Below are 25182 nucleotides of genomic sequence, written 5' to 3' on the forward strand. Positions count from 1 at the left end.
TTTTGCTCCACCACCCAAAAACTGCATCCAGGGAGGCTGTCTGTCCCTGTTGGTAGAGCAGCTTGGCCATTAATCATAAGGTTCATGGAGATCCCAGGTTCCTCTTGTCCATGTGTCAAAGTGCCCTTGAGCAAGCCACAGACTGCTCCCACTTACAAAAATATTTGCACAATTAATGTATCTTCATAGGTGACAATGCAAGGCATTGAGGTCAATATACATTGGAAAACCTGCCTGTTCGCTGTGTGCAGGGATGGACTTCTGCAAACTCGTAATCAGCTGAACATCATGTATGTAATATTTCAACTTTATTTTTACACCAACATGTACACTGCTTATTCAGTTTTGTGTAATTCTATGTGTCAGCAATTCTTGACATCAAATCTCTTAGTGTTCCACTTTTTGTTATCCTGCTGTGTAGACCAGTGCTTCTGAAACCTGGGGGTCGTGAGATGAGTAACAGCATAGGAATGAAGAACAAACATGCATATTTTTGCTGTACAATTGTTTATATATTATTGTATATTGTTGATATATTATATCAGAATTTCATGCTTGTTTTCTTTCTAACGAAGTACCTTTAAGACTCAAAAAATTTGAACAAAGGGAGGAAAAACTGTGGGTTGCAAGTAGACATCTTCATTTTATGGTGTTATAAGCCAATAAGATTAGGGACCACTGGTGTAGACCATTACCTGCCCTTGACTTTACACTTTGTGTTGCCTTGTAGAAAAGGTACCTTTATATGAATGATAGCAATTTATAAAACTTCTTTCATGATGCTCTAGTTTGCCATCAACAACAAAAACCCTCAAGTTCTACTTATCTAGCTTTTCCAGAGCTTTGTTGTGGTTGATTTGAAGATAGAAGTTGATTAAGTAGTCACCTGTGTCCCAGGACATTCACCTTTCTCCTCAGACTTGATCAGGATTGCCTTATCTGTTTCACATGTCATTAATTACTCAGATAATTTACTCTAATGCATAATAAAGAGACAAGAAGCATCTGTTTTACAAGATTTGATTTATTAACTATGATACAGATCACATAAGGCCTTGCTGTATACACCATTCCCATTGAGACAAATTACCATACTCAGCAAATGACAGTTTTTTTTGTTTGATGTTATCTTTTCACTTTACAGTACTTCATTTTTTTTATTATCCCCCCCCCCCCTCCCCCTCCCCCCATTATTTCTTAATATTTTTTTTTATCATCTCTTAAATAGTGAGAGTGGTGGAGCCCTCTTCCTTGGTTGGGAAGAAATCATGCACTATACTGGGCTGGTCTCTCAATCGTTCACAAAGAAATTGTTAAAAAAAATTGCTTTGTATTTTTTAATTATTAAAATAAAACATAAAAAGAAACATTTTTTTTCTATCACCACTGACTAAAGGGCAAAGTGTTAGACCCCCTAACATACCAATAAACAACCATTTGAATATAGTTTTGCTTGTTTCTCATTTTAACTTAACAGACATCTGTCACCATTGTTGCAAAAAAACAAAAAACAAAACAAAAAGAAAAGCAATGCAGCCACATATTATCGCTGAACCAAAGTCACATTTTTTATTCAATTGTTCTTCTAAACTGTCACTTTGCTTCCCATCTCTCCTTCGACCCTTTTTTCCACAGTCTTTGGCTCCCTCACAGTCAGTTCAGTATTAACACATTGATATACACAGGGAACACACCACTGGCCGCCGTTTACACACAAGTACCAGTGGTCACCCCCTCCTTCCTCCCTCCGTCTCCCAAATAATGATCCCATTCACCCGTCTGCTGTCTGTCTTCCCACCCTCTTCCCACCCTCTCCCCAATCTCTCCCCCATCTCTCTCACACTTTCTCTGAGGATCAGTGTGTGTAATCTGGACGAGCTAACAGGGTTACACAGCGGGGTAATGACCGCAAGGAGAACTGCATTCCTCTCCTTCACGTTTGTTTGGATCACGCTGGTGTCTGGCCATCTGCCAAGCACAGCTTGCTAGCATGTTAGCTCAAACCCACCCACTCAACTCATTCTTAATTCCTTTATCACACACACAGACATACACACATATTAACACCCACACACAAGGTAAATAGGTAGTGTAGACTGATAAAAGCTCCTTTAAGAGTTCAGTGATTGGTTACCCCCCCCCCCCCAAGAGGACAGGCTGGCGAGACATGCAGAGATGCAATTCAGTGTCAAACAGAATAAGTGACCTTGGTGAGCATCTGCTTAACATTAACACGCACAAGTTCACATGCGCACACTCTTTCTCAAGCTGTGTGTGCACGCGTGCGCGCACACACGCGCACGCACACACACTCACAAAGCTGCTTCGATCGGGGCTCAGCAGTTCTCCTTGAGCCCCATCTCACTGGTTTCTACGGTAACAGCAGGCTGGTCCGAGGAATTCTGTGATGCTCCATTCCAGTCATGAAGACGGATGAATGGACTGTCTGTTCTGCTGTCTCTCTCGGACCCAACTGTCTCTCTTGGACAGGGAATGACTAAGGGATGTGGTGGCAGTGACAGCGGGGGGAGTCTGGTGTAGTGGTTACGCTCTTGCAAATTATATTTTGAGTCCTCCGAGAGCAGGTTTGAGTTTCCCTTCCAGAGGCATAAGGCTGTGTCCTATGAGGACAGCATGCTGAGGCCTAGAGCAGTGGTTACAAATTATTTCCAATGATAAAAAGCATCCCACCTGTCAAATCTTGAGCCTCGTTTCCAGCTCTTACTTTCTGGCCTCTAATGCTACACTATGCCTCAATTTATTTCTACTCAAATATAGCGTCTGGGAAGTGGCACGCACTCCTCTACAAAGGGCTTTGGTGAAATGGAAGCTAACAACAACAGACAGAGAGGCAAATGCATTCACTGCTTGTAAAATCAGCTGCAATGTAGCCACATGCTTTGTGGCTACAGAGACTGAATCTATATAAACTCAATTGATTTGTAACAGATTTAAAACTGCTGTTGTTCTTTTGCTTACACTCTTACACTTCATGAGTTCTGAAGTAAATTTTATCTGACATACAATGCTGAAAATTTATAACAATTGCACCTATAAGAGCATCTGACGCTACAAAAACCACAGTAGGAAAATGGTGCTACGCCCATGCAGTGGTGGAAATGGGATTATGGCTGCAATACCCATTTCATCCTCTAGATGTCAGTGGTGCGTTCCCAGAGAGAGAAAGAGAGTCGGGTGGACTGTCAAAGTGAACGGTGGCTGTCATGTTATGGCAGCTCCAATTTAAAATGTGCCTTCAAAGTGCTCAGAAAAGTGCTTTTTGAACAAGGTCCTTACTGTGAAAACTGCCGCACTGACTCGTAAAACTACCACAGCGTGAAAGAAGCAACATGACAGATGAAGGTCCAACCCTGGAACTATTCCCACTATCTGCCTAATGCAGGGAAATTCAGGTAAAACAAAAAGGCATAGATACATGCGCACACAGACAGATAGACAGTCACACAGACACTTACACGCAAGGCCACTCATTGAGTGATGGGCCTGGGTTTCTCTGTGTTTCCCAAGATTTTGTCAAATGAAGAACAGAATAAAAAATGCATCAGAACAGTGGGAATGTGAATGTAGAATTAAGATTTGGGCCGATTAAAAAATCCACTTTTTATGCTGTTTTTTTTTTTTCATGCAAAGATCGGGCATGAGGTCGAGTTCAAACCGAGGGAGAGAGAGCAAACAGGAGACTGGGAGGAGCCTTCCCAGAATGCCATGGGTGTGAGAGTTCCCATAATCCTTTGCTTCAATTTGATGCCTCGCAGATCCGGTCGGATGAGATTTTTTGTTTTTCTTCTGTGCTTGAAATACTGCCTCAACTGAAACTGAATTTGTCTGTGTGTGTGTGTGTGTGTGTGTGTGTGTGTGTGAGAGAGAGAGAGAGAGAGAGAGAAAGGGGTTGACAAATAGGAATGTGTAAGAACATCCTGTCCAGTGAGCAGTAACATGTGTTTCTTGCTTAAGTCCTCTGTACAGTGGTAAAATAAACACGTGTCCCAGCCACGGCCTCCAGGTAGGTACAGTAGGTGGGTCAGTTTGCAAAAATGTGCACCGGCCACCAAAATTCCCAGCACAGTTAGAGGCTAAGGGATTGAGGAGAATGGTTGTCGGAGGCACACTGGCCACTGGGTGTTTGTGTCAAGTGTCTGTGTGTGTGTGTGTGTGTGTGTGTGTGTGTGTGTTGTGAAGCAATCCCAACATAACAGAGTTCACATTCCCCCTGTACTTCACTTCTGAGTCCCTCCCTGAGTCCCTTTAACAGTTACTGACAACATCTCACTCTTTGTTAGTGCGTTTGTGTGTACGTTCTCTATAAGGCAAGGAGGGCAGATCTAGATGAAGTGAGACTGAGAGACAATGGGATAAAGCGGCGAGGAGGGGGAAAGATCATACTGCCAGTTCAGAGGCTCAGTGATCCTCTTTTATGCCGTGTGTCCATTTTTCTAAAAGCAACGGAGGCTCAAATGCCCCCCTTCTTCTCCAAAACATGTAGGTTTCTCCCTGTACATACTGCATCTCACTCAACTTCTCTTCCTACCTCCTGTTCACGTTTCAATTTATCTTCTTCAATTCCTTCCCAAACTTCAAAATCTCTTATTCTGAACCCTTACAGCTCTCTGAATCTCGTAGTCCATCCTCGTCGTTTTTTTAAATTATCCCTCTTTCCCTTGATCCCTGGTTCACAGCGTGTGTTGTTCCGTAGGGGGGTGATGGGGGTGCAGGGAGGGTGGCAGCAGGGCTGGGATCGGTGACTGGGGAGTAGGAGGTGGGGAGTGGGATGGGGACTGATGTTGATGTTGATGGTGGAGGTGGTGGTGGTGGTGGTGGTGGTGGATAGGAGGGCCATATTGTGGGATGACAGGAGGGGTGGCGGGGAGGACGTAGGGAGTCGGGGACGGAGTCGGCGAGGATGAGTAGCCTCCAGCCATGCAGGAGTAGGCTGAGGTCCCTCCACCGGAGGAGAGCGTAGAGGTGGGGGAGCCGGGGACGCCGTCAGCCAGAGGTTGACCGTAGAAGAAGTATGCGCACTGGTGGATGAAGCTCTCAATGATTGTCTGGTAGGTGCGGGTGGCAGTCAGGGCGTCCATGGTGGTGAAGTCTGGTCTCATCAGTGTGGGCCAGAAACAGATGGACAGGTTCTCACTGGTCATCAGGTTCAACTTGTTGTTCTGGCTCACCCTGGGCAACACAAAGAAATCAAGAAGAGAAATTAAGTGGCCACAAATCAGTACCTCAAATTAAAACAGACCCATCATTAAAGGTTATGGCAATAATGCAGAATCTTCATTTGAAGAAAGTGAAATTATCTTTTATTTAACTAAAATTAATTTTGTGTGACTGTTCTCTTATTCCTTCTTATCATCTTGGAACCTCTTGGGGGTCCTGACCCACAGGCTAGGAACCACTGATAGATTGAATTTAGACTACAAAGTTTTCCTGGCAATTTTGTATTTATTACACCTAAACTTTTAATACATACATAAATTGCAACATCCATTACCATCCACATAGGCAATAAATAACCACTGCATTAACAAAGATCATGACTCAGCCTGAGTAAAACCCTCTTTTCTGTCCGTGTGCCAGGTCACTTGACTGGGTGACCGGCGGTGTAGTCAGCACAGCTGTCAGAGGCTGTCTCTGACCCCGCCACTCACTCACTTGTTCAAGTGGCTGATGACATATTTGAAGACCTCGTAATTCTCCTTGGGGAAGCGGCGCAGAATGTCCTTCATCGTCTGGAAGCGCTGCTCCCTATCATTGATCTCTGAATGGTGGCAGAGAGACAAGAGTTAGAGGAGGGAGGAAAGTGGCTGAAAGAAAAGATTAGGGAAATCTGAGGACAAGATGTCAGGGGTGTGAGAGTACAGAAAGATGGGGGGGGGGGGGGACATATGTGCAGGACACAATGATTTCATCCTACAATGATATGACAGAAAGCTCACACATTCAATTCAACGATTACAAAAAAAGGACTCCAAACTATAGTTCTCCGAAGAAAAAAAAAAGTCACCAGACAAAGACCACACACATTCCAGAGGCGAAACATAACACGCATACACCCATCACAATGTCCTACAGATTACAGCAACTCACACACACATACGCTGGGTGTGTTAAGCCTGATGGCAGCGAGGAGTGAGTCAGAAAAGCTGACGTCACCAGCTAACACAGTCCATCCTGCGTGAATGTGAGAGAGGCAGTGAGAACAGCAGATGTTCTCCTCCACATCACAAACATGATTTACAATCAGAGAACTTGAGTGTATATTCCCGCAATGAGGTCAGTGTGGATAAAAAACAGATTTGAGATGTACTGGCCGTACATCCATCACTGGTAATCAAAACTTAACAAACTTCCTACAGTTTATTTAAAGTAACGTCACCATGACAATATCCACAATCAACCCAGCTATTCTATGTCTCTCTTTTTCTCCACCTCTCAGTAAAACAAATTCTGAAAATGCCAAGCACAATATGCCATTTTCAACCAAATGAAGGCTTTCTTGTCTCTACCTCCACCCCACTTTTCGTTTTCCACTCTCTCTTCTTTTCCTCTATTGTGACACAGACTGCAGGAGCTTTATCAGGTCTCTGTCACGGCTGAAGTGTCTCGCTGGGACCGTAAAAAAAAAAACAACGAAAACACACACACACACACACACACACACACACACACACACACACACACACACACACACACACACCTTTGTGAGTGACAGCAGCCTTGTGAGCCCGGGGGTAAATCTCTCTGGTGCGATGCAAGACTAAGCTACGCCTTAACTCTCCGTTCCGACAGATTACAGGACACAAAGAGAAAAGGAGAGGCCGGGGAGAGTGCAGGAGCACCCTCGTTTATCTAACATATGACTGTTTTATAATGACTTCATCCAGACCCTGCTGTCCATAGTGCCTCCGCATCCCCTCATCATATGTAATCATCCCCACATCCTCCTCTCCGAAGCTTTAAATATTCTCTCCTCCATCCCCTTTTTTCCTCCGTTCCCTGAGTGTTAAATCCAATTCTCCCCATGGATGGATTTGGATTGCAAGAGTTTTGCTTGTTAGGTTAAAGAAAAGTTACAATGAATGGAAAAGGATTTAAGGCAAAATCCAATACACTCGTGTTTCTGTGAGGAACTCTCCCCCACATCCCTTTGCCCAACATCCCCTCACGCCAGAGCCCCAGGACTTACTGAAGGCCTCCACCAGCTCTCCCTGCATGCTGTAGGGCACCAGAGGCTCAGGTAGCTCAGAGAAGAAGGCCTTCATGGCTCCGGCTACTGTGTTCATGGTGAAGTCTTTCTCCACCAGGTCCAGGTTGTGGTCTGGGAACAAAATTAAAAGGGAAAGAAGACACTTGAAATACAAAACACGCATCACATATAACAATGTTACATGCACACAGTAAATAAGAGAGTTGGCCAAAGAATTTTATTTTTTTGAATTCAATTGTGTTAACTGTCAGAGATTCTGCAATACTGTTTATACCAGGGGTACTCAAACCTTTTTTATTAAAGATCCACCTAGGAATTTTACATGAGGGTAGTGGTCTGGAACAACGGCATCAGAATTGTACCCACATAAATAAAGGTTAACTTAAAAAGATGTCTTAAAACTCAACTGTTCCCCCTGCCTTTTACATTTTCTGCAATTTTTGTGTTGTCAAGTACCTTTGAGTACTTTGAAAATCATCATATAAAGCTGATCTGTTACTGTTATCATTAGTATTATTAACAGTGTTTTATGGAAATAATGGACTTTTATATGAGTTTTGCAGCAAAGTGATAAAGTACTTGATTTGTCAGGTATTATATTTTCTTAATCAAAAACAGTCATTCCTGTCTGGTTATTGATTTTCCAAAAGAATGTACTAAATCATGATACACTGTAATATTGCAATGTAAAATTACACACACAGGGTTTGACGGTTTAATCCACATCGCCCAATTCCCTGCTTGTGCTTGTGCTTGTAGACACGCCTGCATAAACAGGGTTGTCCTAGACTTCTCAATTCATCATTTAATCAATATGAGTAAATGACAAAAAGCATCTTTGGTGATGTACCATAGGATCATTTCAGTTAAATAAAAGCAGAACGAACCGTAGACGATTACAAAGTAGATTTGAGCAGACAGCTCAGAGAGTCAGACAGTAGAACCACTAGAGCACCACTCTAGCGGAGAGTGTGTCTACGTGTCTGACCAAGAGACACAATTAAAAAAAAGCCCCTTTTCTGATAGCTTTTTCCTTTACAATGGTAGTATGCTTAGAAAGAAAAAAAATACAGCTACAGTTAGTGAGTTCTTGAACAGTCTGATGAGAGCTCCCATTTAGGGAGTATCCAAAGTGCAGTGCAACTGATGCAGCTTTCTCCTGTAATGAGTTATAAGAATCTTCAGGGAGCTGATGAAGTGCCATTTTCAGTATGCCTATGGGACACCTATGCTGTAGTTTCACCTGTAATTGTCTTGTCCCATTGGCCTGAGGCTCAGAAAGATTCAACGCTGGCCTTCAACTCTGATTACCTGAGTTGACTTTAACCTCAAACAGGCATGGACGCCCGCATACACACACACACACACACACAGGCCATCTTGCTCTGCTACCTATTTCGGCAGTGACATGCTTCATTAACCAAACCAATCTGGATGTAATTAACTGCCCACACCAGATAGGCATGGTGCACATTCAGAGCACTTGTACAGTACACGCACATGTGTGTACACGCACACAGGAGCAGGTAGAAGATTGAGGAGGTAGCTCTACAGTCTAAAAGGAAGCGAAGGCCAATTCCCTCTGTAGAATTAATGCTCCATGGGTAATTAAGGGAGTCAGGTTTGTTATAGATAGAAACAGACACACACCCTCCCCCCCCGCCCGCCCCCCCCCCCCTTCGTGGCCTTTTCTTCACACCCAGCCTGTAAGTGAACGGGCTGAGGCAAGAATGAGCATGTGCGCTCATGTATACGCTGTGTGCTGGGGAAAGTAACAAACCTTGGTCAAATTGCCGCTGCATGCTCTCCATCTCTGCCTTGTTTCCGCTGACCCTGTAGATGCCCTCTGTGCTCAACCCTGGTGGAGAAGAATGAAAGGGAGAGAGAGAGGAAGAGGAATGTTATTAGCTCAGTGTTCTTTCCATGTGTTCAATTTGCGACAAGCCTCGAGTTTTTATAGTAGCTGGTCAATCACTTCCAAAAACCCTTTTGATATATCATTACGCAGAGTATAGTTGCTGAAAAAGTAGAGCTACTGCCTGTTGCTCTAATAGCCTTTCCCTATGTCCCCATTCCATCTAAACACACTATTAGCACTATTTATTAAGCCCATAAAGCACTCCTGCTGGCCTGCTAAGAGCCCACTGGTGAACTGTGACAAGCTGAGGTGACCTTAGTGGCACACACTTTACTTGAGGAACTGTGGATGCCATGTGCTTTTCCTCTCACACCCAACTTCATACTTAATAGGATATTTAAGGAATCTGACCATTTGTGACTGGGCTGTACTGAGGGTTTGTGCCAGAAAACAATGGAAAAGCAGCACTGCTACAATGTCCATGTTTGAGCTATTGCAATATTTATATGAAGGCATTTCTATTTAGAGGTGACATATGTACCAGCTGACCAATGCATCAGAAGATATTGTGTCTAAAATGTAACAGCTGGAGTATAAAAGATATAAAATCTGTAGCACTGAGGGAGACTACATCCACATCAAGAAGGTTATAGACAGCTGTGGTCCGTCTAATAGTTCAAACAACATAAACACTTCAGTGACAGCAATAAAGAACACTACAGTGCTCCATTCATCACTGCTACAACAATACGAGACAAAAGAGCAGGACTGCAACAGTCTGCTGTTTTTCATAAACTTTGGCCTTTCTGTTTCTTTTGCCTGCTGCTTGAAAATGTATTTTTCCAGACTTTTAATGGCCCACGGCAGGTGCAGCCTAGACTGATCTGATTGAATAAGCCAATTAAATACTTATTAAGGAGGCCTGTGTATTTTAGTATCTGTTTACAGCAATAATCTATTTTAGTCTGTTAGCTATACATCCGTGTATTCAGACATGGAAAACAAAAGCAACCACGTTGAAGCGGGACAGTCACATGACAAGATATGTTCCACTCCCAGCTTTGAAATTCTCTCTTCGTTCACACTTTGGTGGTGATTCAGGGAGACAAAGAGCAATCCAGAGGGAGTGAGGATGATAGGGAGTGGCAGAAAAAGAGGGCAAGATAGAGAGAGGCAGGGAGGAAATGAGAGAGCTCTCAGTCAGGGCATACAGCATCGATCTCCTCCTTCTACCAATCAATTACCCACAAAAGCTTTTCTAGCCAGACACTAGGAAAACAGGGATGGGAGCAGAGATAGGGTGAGGGGAGTAGTGTGGCAGGGGTGGGGGGAAGGAGTGAGCGATAGGGGAAAAATAGGACAAGAACCCAAGTTTGAGAAAGATAGTGAGGGAGTGTGAGGATGCATAGGAGGTGAGGGTCAGACTGATGAAAGAGAGAATGAGAAAAAATAAAGGGATTAAGATAAGGAGGATATACAGAGGGATAGGAAATGTGTTTGAAACAACAGAACACATAAAAGACGAAGGTTAGAGGGACCGAAAAGAATGGAAGAGGAGCCACAAAGCAGCGGGTAAAGTCAGTGGATAAAGAATGTGAATAAAAGTTTTACGATGATAGCTTGGAAAGGTGAGCTCTCCAAAACAGAGAACAGTATCCTCTTCCTCTGGGGTCAAACAAAGTACTTCCTGGGAAAAACGTAAATATGAACACTTCCTGTGGCAAACACATGTTTTTATCTGCATTATTACAATGTCTTCTTTCGCCTTGTCAATTCTTTTTGGAAATTTAACATTTCATTCTTTAAAGCTATTATCAATCCATAGTGCAGTGTAGATAAAGCATTACTTTCTTCAGCATCTGGTGCCTCTATCCTCATGCAATACGCACACAAATAGGAGTAGATACCTAAAAATACAGTGGTGACTTTGCAGCTTCCAGCAGCACTCAAGTGGCCAAAACACACCTGTGAATCTGCAATCATACAAACTCTGAGCATGATAAATGCTCCTTCCGTTAGTGGCCATGCTCCTGCAGCATGTTACTGTCTTGACAACACTCCAGCTGATCCCACATCAGCTCAGACCCCAGCGTCTGTCTGGGTTCGGCAGCCCAGAGGCTGATTTCACGGTTCACCATGAAAACAGGCGGTTGCTGGATGCTGCCCTTTACGTCAGTATGGAGGCTCCTACAGCCAGCAGATATGTCCGCACACGCTAACACACATTCATCACCTCGGCACCCGTGAGCAGAACACACTGCGGCTACCACACTGAGAGAAAGCCAGAGCTGAGGAGAGATAACAGCAGTCACAATGGATTGATTTTATGTAGCTGCTTTTCTACAACACTGCATGAAAATAACATAAAATACCACATCCACTCTATTATTCCCAAGGACAAAGGGAGTGAGGTGTGAGGCACAATTAAGAGAAGCAACAAAGAAACAAGACTTTTGAAGAGAGAAAATAAGAGTTTTTCAGCACATCATGTGTATTGCCTTTATAAAAAATGCATACAAAATGTACAAGATATGTATAAGATATTGCTGTATTCATAAATTCTGACTCTCACATGAATTTGGCTTTGTCTGAGGGTTATCACATAGAACAAGGTCATCATTCTTGAATAATTATTTTTAGATGCAGTATATGAACACAAGACTGTATGAGGATCATCAGTGACATTTAAACTGATAAGAAAAAGGCAGGGACGCTGGGTTTGTGTTTTTTAAGTTAGCTGCGAGTATTTTTGTTTGAAAAAGATGGAAAACGGAAGGATGTTGGTCAAAGCTGCATGCCCCGACGTCACTCATTAACAGCTCCCACTATTAGGGATAGACATAGTGTCAGCCCTGTATGGTCATTTCTTGTGAGTACCCATAATACACACCGACGGTAGACGCAGATCTGAGATAAGAAAAGTTCTACTTATAGCAACTGCAATCAAAACCACATAGCACATTGTAACTCATTCGCCCTTCCAGTTGCAGCCTGTGTGTGTGTGCCATTATGTACTGCATGTGCTGAAATGTAAACAAAATATTTTTGTGCAAATTTTCAGAATCAGAAATACATTATTGATCCCTGAGGGGAAATCATTGGTTCTGTGAGGTGTGTGAGGCTACACATCTCCCACATGCATGCATGCACACACACACACACACAAATAACACAGGAGCAAACTAAACTCACACAGAAAAGAGCTGAGCCCAAACATTCTTCCAATTTCCTACCTTGTGATATTGATCGGACAGAGGGAGCTATGGGGCAGAACATTACCTGGCAACCCCCTTGCTAACACACACACGCGCGCACACACACCCACCCACCCGCACACCCCCCCCCCCCCCCCCCCCCCCCCCCCATGCTGACAAGAGGAAAGAGAGATAGTAATGAAGGGTGGTAGCAGGAAGAAGAAAATTCCATGAACTGTGTGAGGTGACAATAGGACAGGAGGAGAAATAGAAATATGGGTTGTGAGGAAGATGAAAGAAATCTAATCTGACAAGTGAAGGTACTTGGAGAGACAGGGAGAGAATGATGACTGGATCAGAAGAAAGAAGTAGTGAAACAAGGACACAGGAGAGGAGGAGGAAACAAGAGGATTAGGTAAAATACTTAAAGGAGTGACAGAGGAAATCCTCATGTATGCACACACCAGTGTGTATGTATATAAACACATATAACCAGTTTTTCCTCCTTCATCCAGAACTGTGCTGTGACTGCTCCAGTTAACATCTGAACAGGGTGAGGTGAAATCTAATGTGATGCCTTGTTATCTCGAGCTTTGCCCCTATTCTCCCACACAGAGGAAGTCAGCGGATGTTTTGTAAGGCCCCAGTAATCCACAAATACAGAGACTTTAAATCAGGGAAGAGATTAGAGTGGAATGATTTAGCATGTCAGTAAGCAACAGCAAAACAACTTGCTCAAAAGCAACTCACTTTATGTAAGGTGATAAAAAGACAATTCTATGCAATGAGTAAATGTAAAAATGTGATTACTTCGATGTATAACCAAGTTTCCTAAACCACATTAAGTTTTCTATCAAACATTCAAACCCAAGTATCAGCACTATCATTGAAGTCATATTTATAGACCCAGTATTTTTGGAACCAGTCTATATAACAGTAAAAAAAATATCATAATAATTCTGGGGCAAATTATCTGCTAAGAAATCCAGTATGTAATCTGAAGCTAGGTATAGGTAAAACAGGCAGGTATTTTAGCTATATTTTAGTTAGTTGTGTTTAATAAGCTGTGATATTCAGAGGAACAGAACAGTGCAAATGTTCCATTTAAATTTAAAAACTTACTGAAAATATAATACAGCTAACTAAATAAATTAATGAATGAGTCCAAATAAAAAAAAATTGTTGTATGTTTGGCAGTGGCAGGATGGGAGAATGAATGAAAATCCTGGTTACAGCCCAGCCAAGAATAGAGAGTGCAAATATTTCTACATATGCATCGACCCTGCACAAACTCTAAACCAGTCGCCTCTGGTTTAGTGTAAAAGCTGGTGGCAGAGGCAAGCTGGCAGTCCTAGGGCAGCGGGGCACCAGAACAGCCTGGCAGGGGGTTTGGCATCTGGGCAACAGGGTTAGCAAGGTTAGAAGATGCTATCCAACCACATCTGTGCTCCCAATACTCCCAGAGAGGAGAGGAGCTGCTTTACCCATGGATCTCATCACACTTCATTTTGTTTTATTTTTGTGAAACAAGCATTTTGGTTATTAAAAAGTAAGTTAATACGCCAACTTGGTTCACATCCCTAGAGCTGCCCAGGTATAAAGCATACAGCTCAGCCATTTATCAAACCTGAACAAAGAATAAAGGAGACACAAACAAAAGCACAGATGCATGTGCATAAAGGCTGCATCTGACTTAAGGAGGACGACAGAATCACCCTCTTAGCGGTGAAGACCACAGTACATAACAATCCATCCAGGGAGGAGGATTTAGATAAGGGGTGAAATGCAGGGTGGAAAAAAAAGAAAGATCAAAGGAGGCAGGTATAGCATACGCAGAGGCAGAATGGATTCTGTGAAATCATCAGCAGTTAATACTTGAATAATAACTGAAAACAACAGCCCATGCTGCACCAGATTGGATGCCTGTTCTCCTTATTATGTGCAGTAAAAAAGACTTACCTGTTGTTTCAATGAAACGGATGCACTTCTCAATAAAGACAGGGATTGGCCTCTCAGGAGTGACCACTGTGGCCAGTGGCATTCCAAAATAATTGCTTTCGATGGGTTTTGAGATGGAATGCCTAGGTTTGGGTCTTGGTTTCTGGAAGAAAAATTGAGAAGAAAGACCAGATTGGTGGGAGTGCTCAGAGAAAGAATTCAACATTATTTGAGCCTGATTGACATTGACACTGCTGACATAGGAAAACATTTCCCAAATGACGGAGGCTTTGTTCTTGAAATGACTAGATTTTAGATGGAAAGGCCTGTGAGCCTATTTTAATTTTAGTGACTGTGTTTTTATGTTAGTATCAACCACCCATCCCGAACATTCCTTCAAACCTAAAACTGATAAGTAATCATACATTCCTGTCAAGAACATACATACAAATCAGTTCCTACATCGCTCCAGTCTCTTCATCCTTGCCCTCCTTCCTTCGGCAATTTGTGTTTCTCTTTCTCTCTCTACTGCACTGCAGCTCTCAGATAATCAAACACTCTTATTCACTGTTTAATTACTTTCTAACTCCTGTTATTCTCCTGTTAAGAGACATCTAATACACTCCTGCAACATTCTCTGCCGGCCGCCTTATGGCTGAGGCATCTGCAGTAATTGTATTGCGCTTTAATGGTGTTCGGTGGGAATGTTTCGGAGGCCCTTGAGCCCTGGATCTCTAGTAAGTCTGTCAGACCCCCGAGGCTCTGCCCTGGCAGGCTGGGTGGTGAGGCAGCGATGCATGGTTGGCTGGGCACACAGACTGTGGGAGCAGAGCAGGCCTGACAGACAGACACAGAAAAAGCGCTCATTAGAGAGAAGGAGCCCGGGTGTGCCCTCTGCTCCAGATACCGGCCTCACTGCACTCCAAACATTTTCGATACCACAGATATACACACTCACAGCAGTACTCAAGGAAACACTAAGACTGAGCAGATCAACAAAGGCTCACCTGGACTTTTTGTGCAATGCCTGTTGTTTGAACAGTAAGTGTATTTATTCTGTTGTTAATCTATGTTATGTTAGCTAGCTCAATAGTGCCAAATTATTGTCTTTCATTAGGCTTCCACCTAAAAGAGCCTAATCAATACATCTGCATGCCAATATTATTCATCAATATATGGTTGTTACAGATGAATTATTATAAGGGAGTATATGTTGATAGATACCTAAAAGAGACCACTTCAGTTTAGAATAGTTTAGTTTTCCTTATAGTTAAAATTCAAAATAACTTATATTTTAGTGATTTTTGCCATTACAAAATACTGTCATGGTCAGCCTTCATAATAAATCTTATTGTTCGACTGCAAAATATCTTCAAGAAATGTCAGACTGTCTTTTTCACAAAATGTTTGTTAAAAAAATAATAATTGATCAATATATTGTTATATTTTAGTAGTATTGATTGGTATAGGCCTAAAAGATCCAGTGTGATTCAGGCTCTTCTATCTAAGGCGTTTTTCTGTAATAAACTGTAGAAAAAGGGAACTGTCACTACTTCACCAGTCAACTGTCTGCTCAAGTGTCAGGAAAATAAAATGTCAAAGATAACTCGGCAACAATGACATGCTTACTGCAAGAGTCTGTACTTCATTCAGCAAGGCCCCTGAGATGCTGATGAATGCTCTGTGCTCAAACACATCTAGGGCAAATAACCGCTGATTTTCCCAGCAAGTAAGGAACTGTTGCCCAGTTATCTTTTTATTATACACCCCATATGAGTTGCTTCCTAACTGGAATTCCTTGACTTTTCACTCTGAGCTACCTCCACCGCTGCCCTGCTAGATCCCTCTGTGACTCTCACTTTCTCGACACATAAGACGTACATATACTTGCCTGGCTATTAGCCAAACATCTGTGCATATACATGTGAAGTGTGTTTACCTGTGCACAAAACATCCACAGGGGGCATTAATTGAATTAAAGATGTAGTGATAATAGACGTGACGCTACAAGACAACCGCCTCGCTGGTAGCATAAGAGCTGTGCTGTCGTAAGTCACTGCCAGCTTGGTTTTGTAGCTCCAAGTAGCAGCTCATAATTTATTTGTGTCCCATCACACTGACTGTGTTGTATATCTGTGCCCTATCTCAGTTTAGCAGACTCTGTGCTCGCCCCCTCCTCTCCGCCGCCCACTTTCTCTCTCACTGTCTTCTCCCCCTGCAGTTTTGCCTTCTGGCCACTCCTTTTAGTTGCTGACTGAGACAGGATATGTTGCCAGCGCTGAGAAGACAAAACAGACCTCTACCACAAAATACAAACAAAACACATCCTTAATAATAACATACAGACACCATGCTGAGCATTTACATACACAGCAAGCTGAAACACAAAGCCACAAAACAAAAAAATCTGTTCTATCATAACTCTTATTTCTTTCTGGCTCCATTTCATTTTCTTTTTCGTGGTTGTGTTTTTTTTTTCTTTTTTTGGGGTTGTCTCCCTTCTTCTTATTTTACACTAGACTAGAACTAGGTGACTGAGGAATTTTAAGCATTCCTCTTGCTGGCTGAGGAGGTTTGAAAAAAGCTGCGGGAGAGGGAGAGGAAACATTTCCGGACTCTCGCAGAGGGAAGGCAGGCGGGACAGAGACAGAGTTGGTCATTGCCTGAGGTAACTGGGGTTTAAAAATGGGCTCTGAATCTAGTTTCAATTATTTGTTCCAACCCGTCATGACTCAGAGAAGCAGACAGTACCCTAAGGCTTTGACCAAGAAAGTGTTTACACTGCGTAAACCCAAAACTTCACCCTAAACCCAACTGAAAATCTGACTTTGTGTTAACTCTGACCACTAAGTGGAATGACTGATTTTATGCCAACCCCGAGTGCTACAATACATCCCCTCCCTGAGATGACTGAATAACTCAATAACATATTAGTTATCTTGAGGGGATTTCAGGCTGCAGCAGAAAGAAAATGGACTCTTATCTTTGAGACAGCTGCTTAGAAAACAGGTGATGGAACTTGATCAATTTGTTATAACCACAATGAAGCCATAATGGCCTGTAATGTGGATATCCAGATCCCAGACCTGCTGCAGGGCAAAAAAAAAAAAAAAAATGAGAGGAACTAACTAGAATAATGATGACAACACTGATCTAATTTCAGCTGGCTTCAGTTTTCTTGGGATATGTTTTAAAACATGTCACATTTATCACATGACACACATATCACATAACATATTTTTAATGCGTCATGTGATACTTTATTGATCCTCCTTCCCACTTGCCCCCCTCCAAGGGCAGGGTCAGAGTATAGGATCGGGCAAAAGTCAGAGTTGCTGGAGCTTATATACTTGTTAACATGGGGTTTACAGTTGGCAGTCCACTTCCTTGGTAGTCTGTCCTTTCACTTATTTAGAAGAACAAATGGCATTTAGTACACTATGGGCCTGATTTACTAAAGGTTTGTGTGAGTAAAAACGTGTGCAAACTTGATATCACTAGCAAATTAGCACGTAAGCTGATCTAATAATGGTGTGTACGCAGAATGATTTCTTTCAAAAATGCAAGAAAGCACCTGTTGTTCATTTAGTGCTTTTGCCTCAATGAATATGCAATTTGGGGCGTAACATGCAAATAAATTTATTTACTACACGCAATGTGATCTACCAGGCCTACACACAATTTCACGTAAGTGCAACAGCCTCTGTATTTAATACGTTTGAAAGGAAGGTGCAAACTGGCAAGTGTTGTGCCAGAAGGAGACACAGCCAAAATGAAACAAAACGTAGAGAAATTAACAATATTAGATTATATTATTCTCTATCCAATGTATTGAAATACAATTATTTTATTTTATTTATTCGATGAACTATATGAATAGAATTTTTGTATTTTCATTTAGCTTTGGCAATACTGCTATATTAACATTCATGCCAATAAAGCAAATTTCGTTTCAACCTGACTTCTTTTCTCCGTGAGATGGAAGAATTTAGAAAGTTGCGTGGCGCTGCGGAGAGCCCCTGGTGCAGTAGTGCATGGATCACGCATAAAATTCATCAACCCAACCCACTGTAGATATCAGGGAGTGAATGGGGCGTTGGGGTGTACAGGGCCAGGGACAGGAGATCGCGGAGCCAACGGGCACGGTGCAGACGGTCGGTGATTGTTCCCTCTGTCTGGATGAAGCGCGATCTGCTGGCATTTCCTCGCGGCTGAATCATTCCAGCATACTGTATTTGTTTTTGCTGGGGTTTGCCAAAGAAGTACTTCAATGCAATCTCAGCCAGGATGGGCAGGTACATACGATTTCTACATGCTCGGGACGCGCTGAACAAAACAAAACAAGGTTTTTACGCTGTGGCTGCTTTCCCTCCCAACTCTGCATGGAGGAAACCATTAAAACACGCAAAACCCTCATTTAAATACTCCCGCCTCCATTGTGTTTGCTCTCGTTGTCATCTATGCAATAATTCTGAGTAAATCACCCATAACAGTACTAAAATTGCATTTAGTACTCTTTATTCGGAATGTTATTAAAATAGGCCCTATGTGTTAAAGTCAGTTGGTGCGTAGAGATAAGAAAGTAGTTTAGGCACTTAAGAGCTATGCAAGAAGTCAGCCTTCACACAGGTACTTTGACATCACAGCTGAGTGTGTGAAAACATTAATCATCCCCCTCCTCTTCTAGTCTACTGACAGCCGTGTCAGTAGGGTGATGCACAAGCACAACATAAGCAGCTGTAACTCCTATTCAGCGGGCACTTCTCTACCACGCCATGTGTGTGAATGAACAGCATACCAGGATGATAAGCCTAACAGTGTAAGGTCAAAAGTACCGTCACAACACGTCTAATAGACAAGCCCACAAATGAACAGGAGAGAGGTAGACAGAGCTTGAGGAAACAAGTGAAGGAGGAGATTTCTGTGTGCGCAACAAATATAAAGGAAAGAGATATGAGAAGAACATAATGGGAAAGATAGGGAGAGAGAGAGAAAGAGTGTGACAGGAATGTGAGAAGCAGAGAGTATGAATCAGCATAAAAGAGATGACAAACACAGTGAATAGAGAGAGAGAATGAAAGGAAGGAAGCAAAGAAAGCAAAGCTGACAGGTAATAATTGGAGTCTTAGCAACAAAATGACCAGCCTCTAACATACTTCATTGCCGTACCACGACAGTGAACATATAAAAGACCCCACTGCCTTGACTAGATGATACTGATCACTATCTCACTAATGGCACATGCACTGCACCCTTTGGCAACAAGTTGTAAACATTGTGTAGCCATACAACAGGTGAGGCTGAAAGCAAGCTGATTGCACAGTCAGGTTTTGTAAATTATAATTTAAAGTGAAGATGTTATTTTTGGATAAAAGACTCTTGTGATGAGATTCTCTCACATTTTTTTGCTTGTTAGTACTATCATTTCCTGAACAGCAGGAATGTTTACAGCTCATTTGCTGGAACATAACATCAGTTTTAATTTCTCTTCATGAAGCCTACCGCTATAGATAGGACTGTAAGATGGATGTTGATGCTTTCAAAATATTGCTGAAATAAATGTCAAACATCATTATGCCAGCTCTCATAGAATGGAAATCCTGACACAGACATCTGCACAAACACATAAAATAGCACAACATATACTGTGGCTTTGTCCCTAGTCATTAAGAGTTTCTGCCTTCTGCTAGAGAAGTTTAGTGACTAGAGTTTGTCTTTTTTTCTCTGATGATCTGGCTAGTTTTGAGAGCTCTCACAGAGCAGTCAGGGAAAAATCTGGCAGACATGCTTTCAGAGGAACTCCTACAGTATGTCATGTTTTCACTGTGCTAAGCTAATAAATTCAAATGTTCTTAATTTAAGATTTAACACTTTTAGACACTTTACATAGTTAAGACATAGTTACAATGCACAAACACTAACCTTTGTATTTCTGCGTAGGCTCTTTAGAATATTTCTCCTCTTGGGGTCCTCAATCTCCTCAATCAAGTTGTCCTTTTGGGCTCCTACCTCATCCTGACTAGCCTTGGGTGGGCCCCCCATCTCATCATCACTGCCTATAGAGAAGCTCGTCCTAAAACTGCTGAACTTGCCAAGCCGTTTGGATCTGTCTCTGTAAAGCTTGGGCTTTACCCCAATGGCGGACAACTTTCTCCTGCGCTCCAGTGAGCTACTATCAGCCTCGCTGTCTGACCCATTCCCCCCAGCACTCCCATTGGAGTGACCTTTGTTGGCATTGCGAATAGTGATAATCTTGCCCTGTGTGCTGTCATGGGGGACAGAGTAAATATTCTCCTCTTCTGTGGGTCGAGGTTTGCTCACAGCATCCATGGGCTCTGCGTAGTCTGAGGGGTCATAGCCACCATCGCTGCCTGGAGCCCAGGTGACAGCTTGGGGCAAAGAGCGGCGGTTGGTGCCACCTTGTTGGTCCATGTAGGGGCCAAGGTTAACCTTACGGACAGGCTTGGGCTTCACTTGGGGAGGAACCTTGTTGTTCAGCTTGCTCTCAAAGGTGCTAAGGTCAGAGATGACAGATAAGGTATCACTTGAATCCAGATCTGGCAGCTTGAAGCTTCCTAGGTGGGCACTGAGACTGCCATCCTCCCTCAAGGTAGGATAAGGTGGTGATGGGTCAATATCATCCTCCGAGTCCATAAGAATGTTAACTGGACTAGGAGAGCCACAGCGGGGGCTGACGCTCTCATTGGTACATGCCTCAGCCACATTATCATACATGTGTGTGGCTTCAACAATAGTGCGCTTCTCTACCACTTCTTTGAGGAAGGGCTGGAAAAGGTCTATCTTATGAAGCCCTCCTACTACCCCACCATGTCCACATATTACGGTGTTAAACCCGGCCTCTATTTCATGGGCCAGTTCCTCTCCCTGACTGACCTGCTCCTTAGCTGACTCTGAGTCTGATAGCTCCATCTGGCTCTCCCCTACTGCTAGCAACTGGACTGGAATGATGTCTTGGACCTCACACAGGAAAGCACATAATGTCTCCATAGAGGCCTTGCGGCGAGCAGAATAAACTGCAATGTAGCCGTGGACCAGCCTAGTCTTGCGGAGGGAGAATGAGGAATGGAAGGAGAGCAGTGACAGCTCAATATTCTGCCTCTGACCTCCTATACTGAAATCTAGCAAAATGGAGGTGCCACTGCTGAGGGTGGAGGCAGGACGACAATGTTGGGGCAACAGGAAGGGAGCAAGGAGCTGGTCTAGGTCGTACGTGTCTCCACACATCAGGCACATGACTATCCTCAGGTCTGCCTCTAGCATTGGTTGGGACTGAGAGTCTCTGAAGGCAGAGGATGGAGGGGGTAAGGGAGGGGAGCTGCTCCCTATGCTTCTCCGTGATTCTAAGAGGCCCTTTAACATCTGGTTGATCTGCCTCTCATTGACATTGCGCCCATAGCCCATGCCTGGAGAGGCAGGGTCTAGGTAAGCACACTGCAGCTTTCCAGCCACCTGCTGCCCTTGTTGAATAAGAGTCTGAGCTGTCTCGCCCCCAATATCCCCAATGGACCCCACCCCTCGCTTGGTGACCAGAAGGAGGGACAACGGGATTTGGGCTAAGCTGTTTTCCTTTTCCCTTCTGCTTATAGTTGACTCCCTAAGCTTCTCTATCGACTCAACAACATAGGAGAGGGATTCCTTTGAGTTGTACAAACACAGGCAACCATGGGGTGTAAAGGTTGGTGTATGGAATGAATTGACTGGCAGACGTACGTTGCCCTCTATGGGACGAAGGGCTAACTCATACATCTTGCCATCTAACACGTACCGGTCGTCACTGGTGCACAAGGCCCTTATCTCATTTGCCATCTCTCTGGCTAGCCCATCTTTCCCTAGGATGACAAGATTTATCCGTTCAGCCCTCCCCCCTTCTAGTCTTGAACTATCTGATGATGGGTAGCGGGTAGGGAATCTGGAAGCCAATATCTGCTCTATCTTACTGTCCACACAGTGGGGGCTGTTGGGACAAGTGTCCTTGGTGGGGTGGTAGACAAAGTGGATATGTTTCAATACCAGAGCATCTCTTTCAGCCTGCAGCTTTTGCAGGGCTTTGAATCTTTGCTCCTCACCCAACACCTCCTGAATGGCTCCCATTTTCTCTTTACTTGGCTTTGCATCCACTTCTAGCTCATAAAAGAGCTCAGAGTATTCAAGAAGCAGTTCCTGAAAGTCCTCTTTGGCTCTGTCAATGATTTCCTTCTGGTGTTTGTTGTAGATATCCAGATACTCAGTCTCATCCAGCCACTGGTAGAAGTCCTCATTCATGATGAAGCTTCGGGCTTCCTCCCAGGGTTTTCCTGGTGTGATAAAAGGAGAGACACTTAACTTCTCCTTGAACTCCCATCTCATTTCAGCCCGTTTGCGCTCATTCCTTAGCTGCTCCAGGTGGGTCTCATAGATAGCTTCAGCTGCAGGGGTCTCCAGGAGGTCCTGGGGGATTCGATCATCCTCCATGTTATCAATGTGTGGTGTGGTCTCCCAAGGGGTGTCATCTAGTACTACAAACCATTGAGAGAAATCTCTCTTTGTCTCCAGGACTTTCTGAACTCCAGACCAGCTCAGGTGGTCTATCTCATCCAACTCTGGTAACAGAACAGACAAGGCCTGTGGTAGCGTACTTAGATAGGCCTTCCGACGTTTCTCTATATGGTCTTGTTTAAGTCTATGCACATGCTGCTGGAAGAGCTTCTTGGCTTTAGCTGTCCCCTCAAGGAAAACATAGCCATTGTACTCAGTGGCAGACTGCATGCGGCGACTGACAGTGGGCCATGTCTCATTGTGGTTCTTCACAATTCGGTTGACCAGCCACTCATAGTGGTCTTTGGCTGAGGCGATCTGTTGACTCTGTTGTTTCAGTGCCTCAAAGTAAGGGATAATTTTGGGCTTTCCCCTACTCTTGTCTATTAGCTGAACCAGTGTAAGAAAGGCAAGGTCAACATTGACATTAGAGCGTGCTGATGTTTCCACCACCTGTAAGTTCTTCTTGGCTAGAGCAAAGGTGTGAGAGTCTTTAATATAGCGCTCAACTCCTTCATCACATTTGGTGAGGACCAGTACCACAGGTTTCTTCGTTTTGGCTAGCTGGTTGTACAGGTTGGTTATAAACTTCATCTGGTCCTCAAAACTACGGTTCATACCCCTGCTAACATCCACACAGAGTAAGAAGCCATCAACCATAAGCTTGCCTTCAGGCATTTGTTTCTGCTCAAAGTCCTGCTCCAGCCCAAGCTGATCTGTGCAAAAGTACATCAGCTTCTCAGCTGAAGCCAGCTTGGTGGAAGCTGCCCTCTTAATGTAAGGCAGGAGTGCTGTGCTTCGGTGTGGCTGGAACGTCTGATCATCAATGAACTCTGTCTGCTCCACCACATTCATGCGGCATTCTGGCCCCTCCTCCATCGGCCGCCCAGCCTCTCCCCAGAACAGGAAGTGGTCATTGTTTACCACACGACCTCCAAAGTCACTGGTGCTGAGAACAGAAGTGTGGTCTAGGTGGAAGTCATCTGCACTTGGCCGGACAAAGCGGTTACACAGGCAGGACTTGCCCACACCACACTGGCCTTTCTCCTTCTCTGTGCCGGACAGCCCAACCACAACCAGGTTGTAGGTGGGTGCCCGGACATCTTGCTTTTTGGTCATCATCATCGCTGGCAGAGGCTCATCCTGCCATGCTGGCTGCTAGGGAGAGGAGAAGGCTGCCAAGGAAGGAGGGTTTCCATGCAAGGGGTGTTCACTGGCCTGGGGTCTGTCCCTGCATGATAGAGAAAAAGAGAATGGTGAGATAGAATTAATCTAGAGAAATGCAGAAAAAAAAAAACAGGCTTTATTATTAGAGAGCTATTGTGTCTCATCTAAATTCCTTCTGCATGCCTTTGTGCTGTTAATAATGTTTAATCTGTGATCCTATTTCTCCACTGAATGTTTCCTGAAAAGATTGAGGTCAGTGGCAAAGCTGCTGGAATGCAACACATTATTTAACCCTACTGTAGCTCAGCAAAAAGCAATTTTTCCCCATTTAACTCATTTAATTTTTTTACTGCCAGGACTGCACTGCTAACAGTGGGCCTTCCACATTTCATTCCTATGTTCGTTGAGAATTGATATGTGTTTTGGCTTATTATCTGAAAACAGTATGGTTGGTATTCTTACTGCCAGCAGCAGTAGAATAAAAGTTATGTGGGGTTTTCACTTAAACAGAATACAAGACACATGAATGTACACACACGCACCACCACACTTGTGAAAACAGGCCCACTAAGCTCCCTGCACCCCAAATGAAAGACACACACACAAGAAGATGAAAGCAGATAAGTGTTCCAGAGCTAAAGTTACTAATTGGCCAACTAGGGAAAGCCATCTGCATTTTAAAAGGCTGCGCTGCCTGTTGGCTGACTCGTCGCCATCAAAAACATGTTTTCCTATGTTTCACACCAAACAGCAGTCCGCAAACAGATCAAAGTTGGCTGATGTACCATTACTAATGTCACAACATCTCTACGTACATTAGAGGCAACAAATTGTTGCCGTGCAGTCAAGAAATAGCCCGTAGTCCTAGGAACATACACAGAGGATTAGTTGACTAGCCAATCTCAGTATAATAATTACATCAGTGGATCAATGCCAAAAATAACGAGAAAGGATGAGGGATAGGGGGTGCTCTTTATGGAATGGCCGTCTTTGACAGCACAATTTGTAAAGAACAAAAAATTCTTCCAAGACAGCCAGCGCACAGACTTGCAGTCTGAGACCACCCCTCCATGTCATAACTGAGGCATTAATGTAGTGAAACAGACATTAAAACCACTATTAATTATGAATAGCTCTTTTGACAGAGAGCACAAAAGCAGACAAAGCCTTCATTGCTGCTGAATTGAGTTTGTCAGACAACAGAGAACTGTAGATGCGCAAAGATGAACTTCAAAGTCTAACGCTGCCACACTAGAGGGATA

The 25182-nt window shown here is 43.5% G+C and overlaps 1 protein-coding gene across 1 annotated transcript in view; it reads right to left on the reverse strand.

Annotated features, from left to right (window-relative positions):
* Window positions 1-1004: 1004 nt before the first annotated feature.
* The window catches only part of arhgap35a (Rho GTPase activating protein 35a), a 66691-nt gene continuing 42513 nt past the window's right edge, over window positions 1005-25182 (reverse strand). The window contains exons 2-7 of the mRNA XM_038692845.1: window positions 20141-23984; window positions 14240-14381; window positions 9009-9086; window positions 7208-7339; window positions 5674-5779; window positions 1005-5190 (exon numbers count right to left, since the gene is read on the reverse strand). Of these exons, the coding sequence (XP_038548773.1) occupies window positions 4692-5190; window positions 5674-5779; window positions 7208-7339; window positions 9009-9086; window positions 14240-14381; window positions 20141-23878 (4695 nt within the window). The 5' untranslated portion in view covers window positions 23879-23984 and the 3' untranslated portion in view covers window positions 1005-4691. The remainder of the gene's footprint in view (window positions 5191-5673; window positions 5780-7207; window positions 7340-9008; window positions 9087-14239; window positions 14382-20140; window positions 23985-25182) is intronic.

The sequence above is a fragment of the Micropterus salmoides genome, unplaced genomic scaffold (assembly GCF_014851395.1).
Source record: "Micropterus salmoides isolate LMB-PRFRI ecotype aquatic unplaced genomic scaffold, ASM1485139v1 Ms_hic_scaffold_3, whole genome shotgun sequence".
NCBI classification, from domain to species: domain Eukaryota; kingdom Metazoa; phylum Chordata; class Actinopteri; order Centrarchiformes; family Centrarchidae; genus Micropterus; species Micropterus salmoides.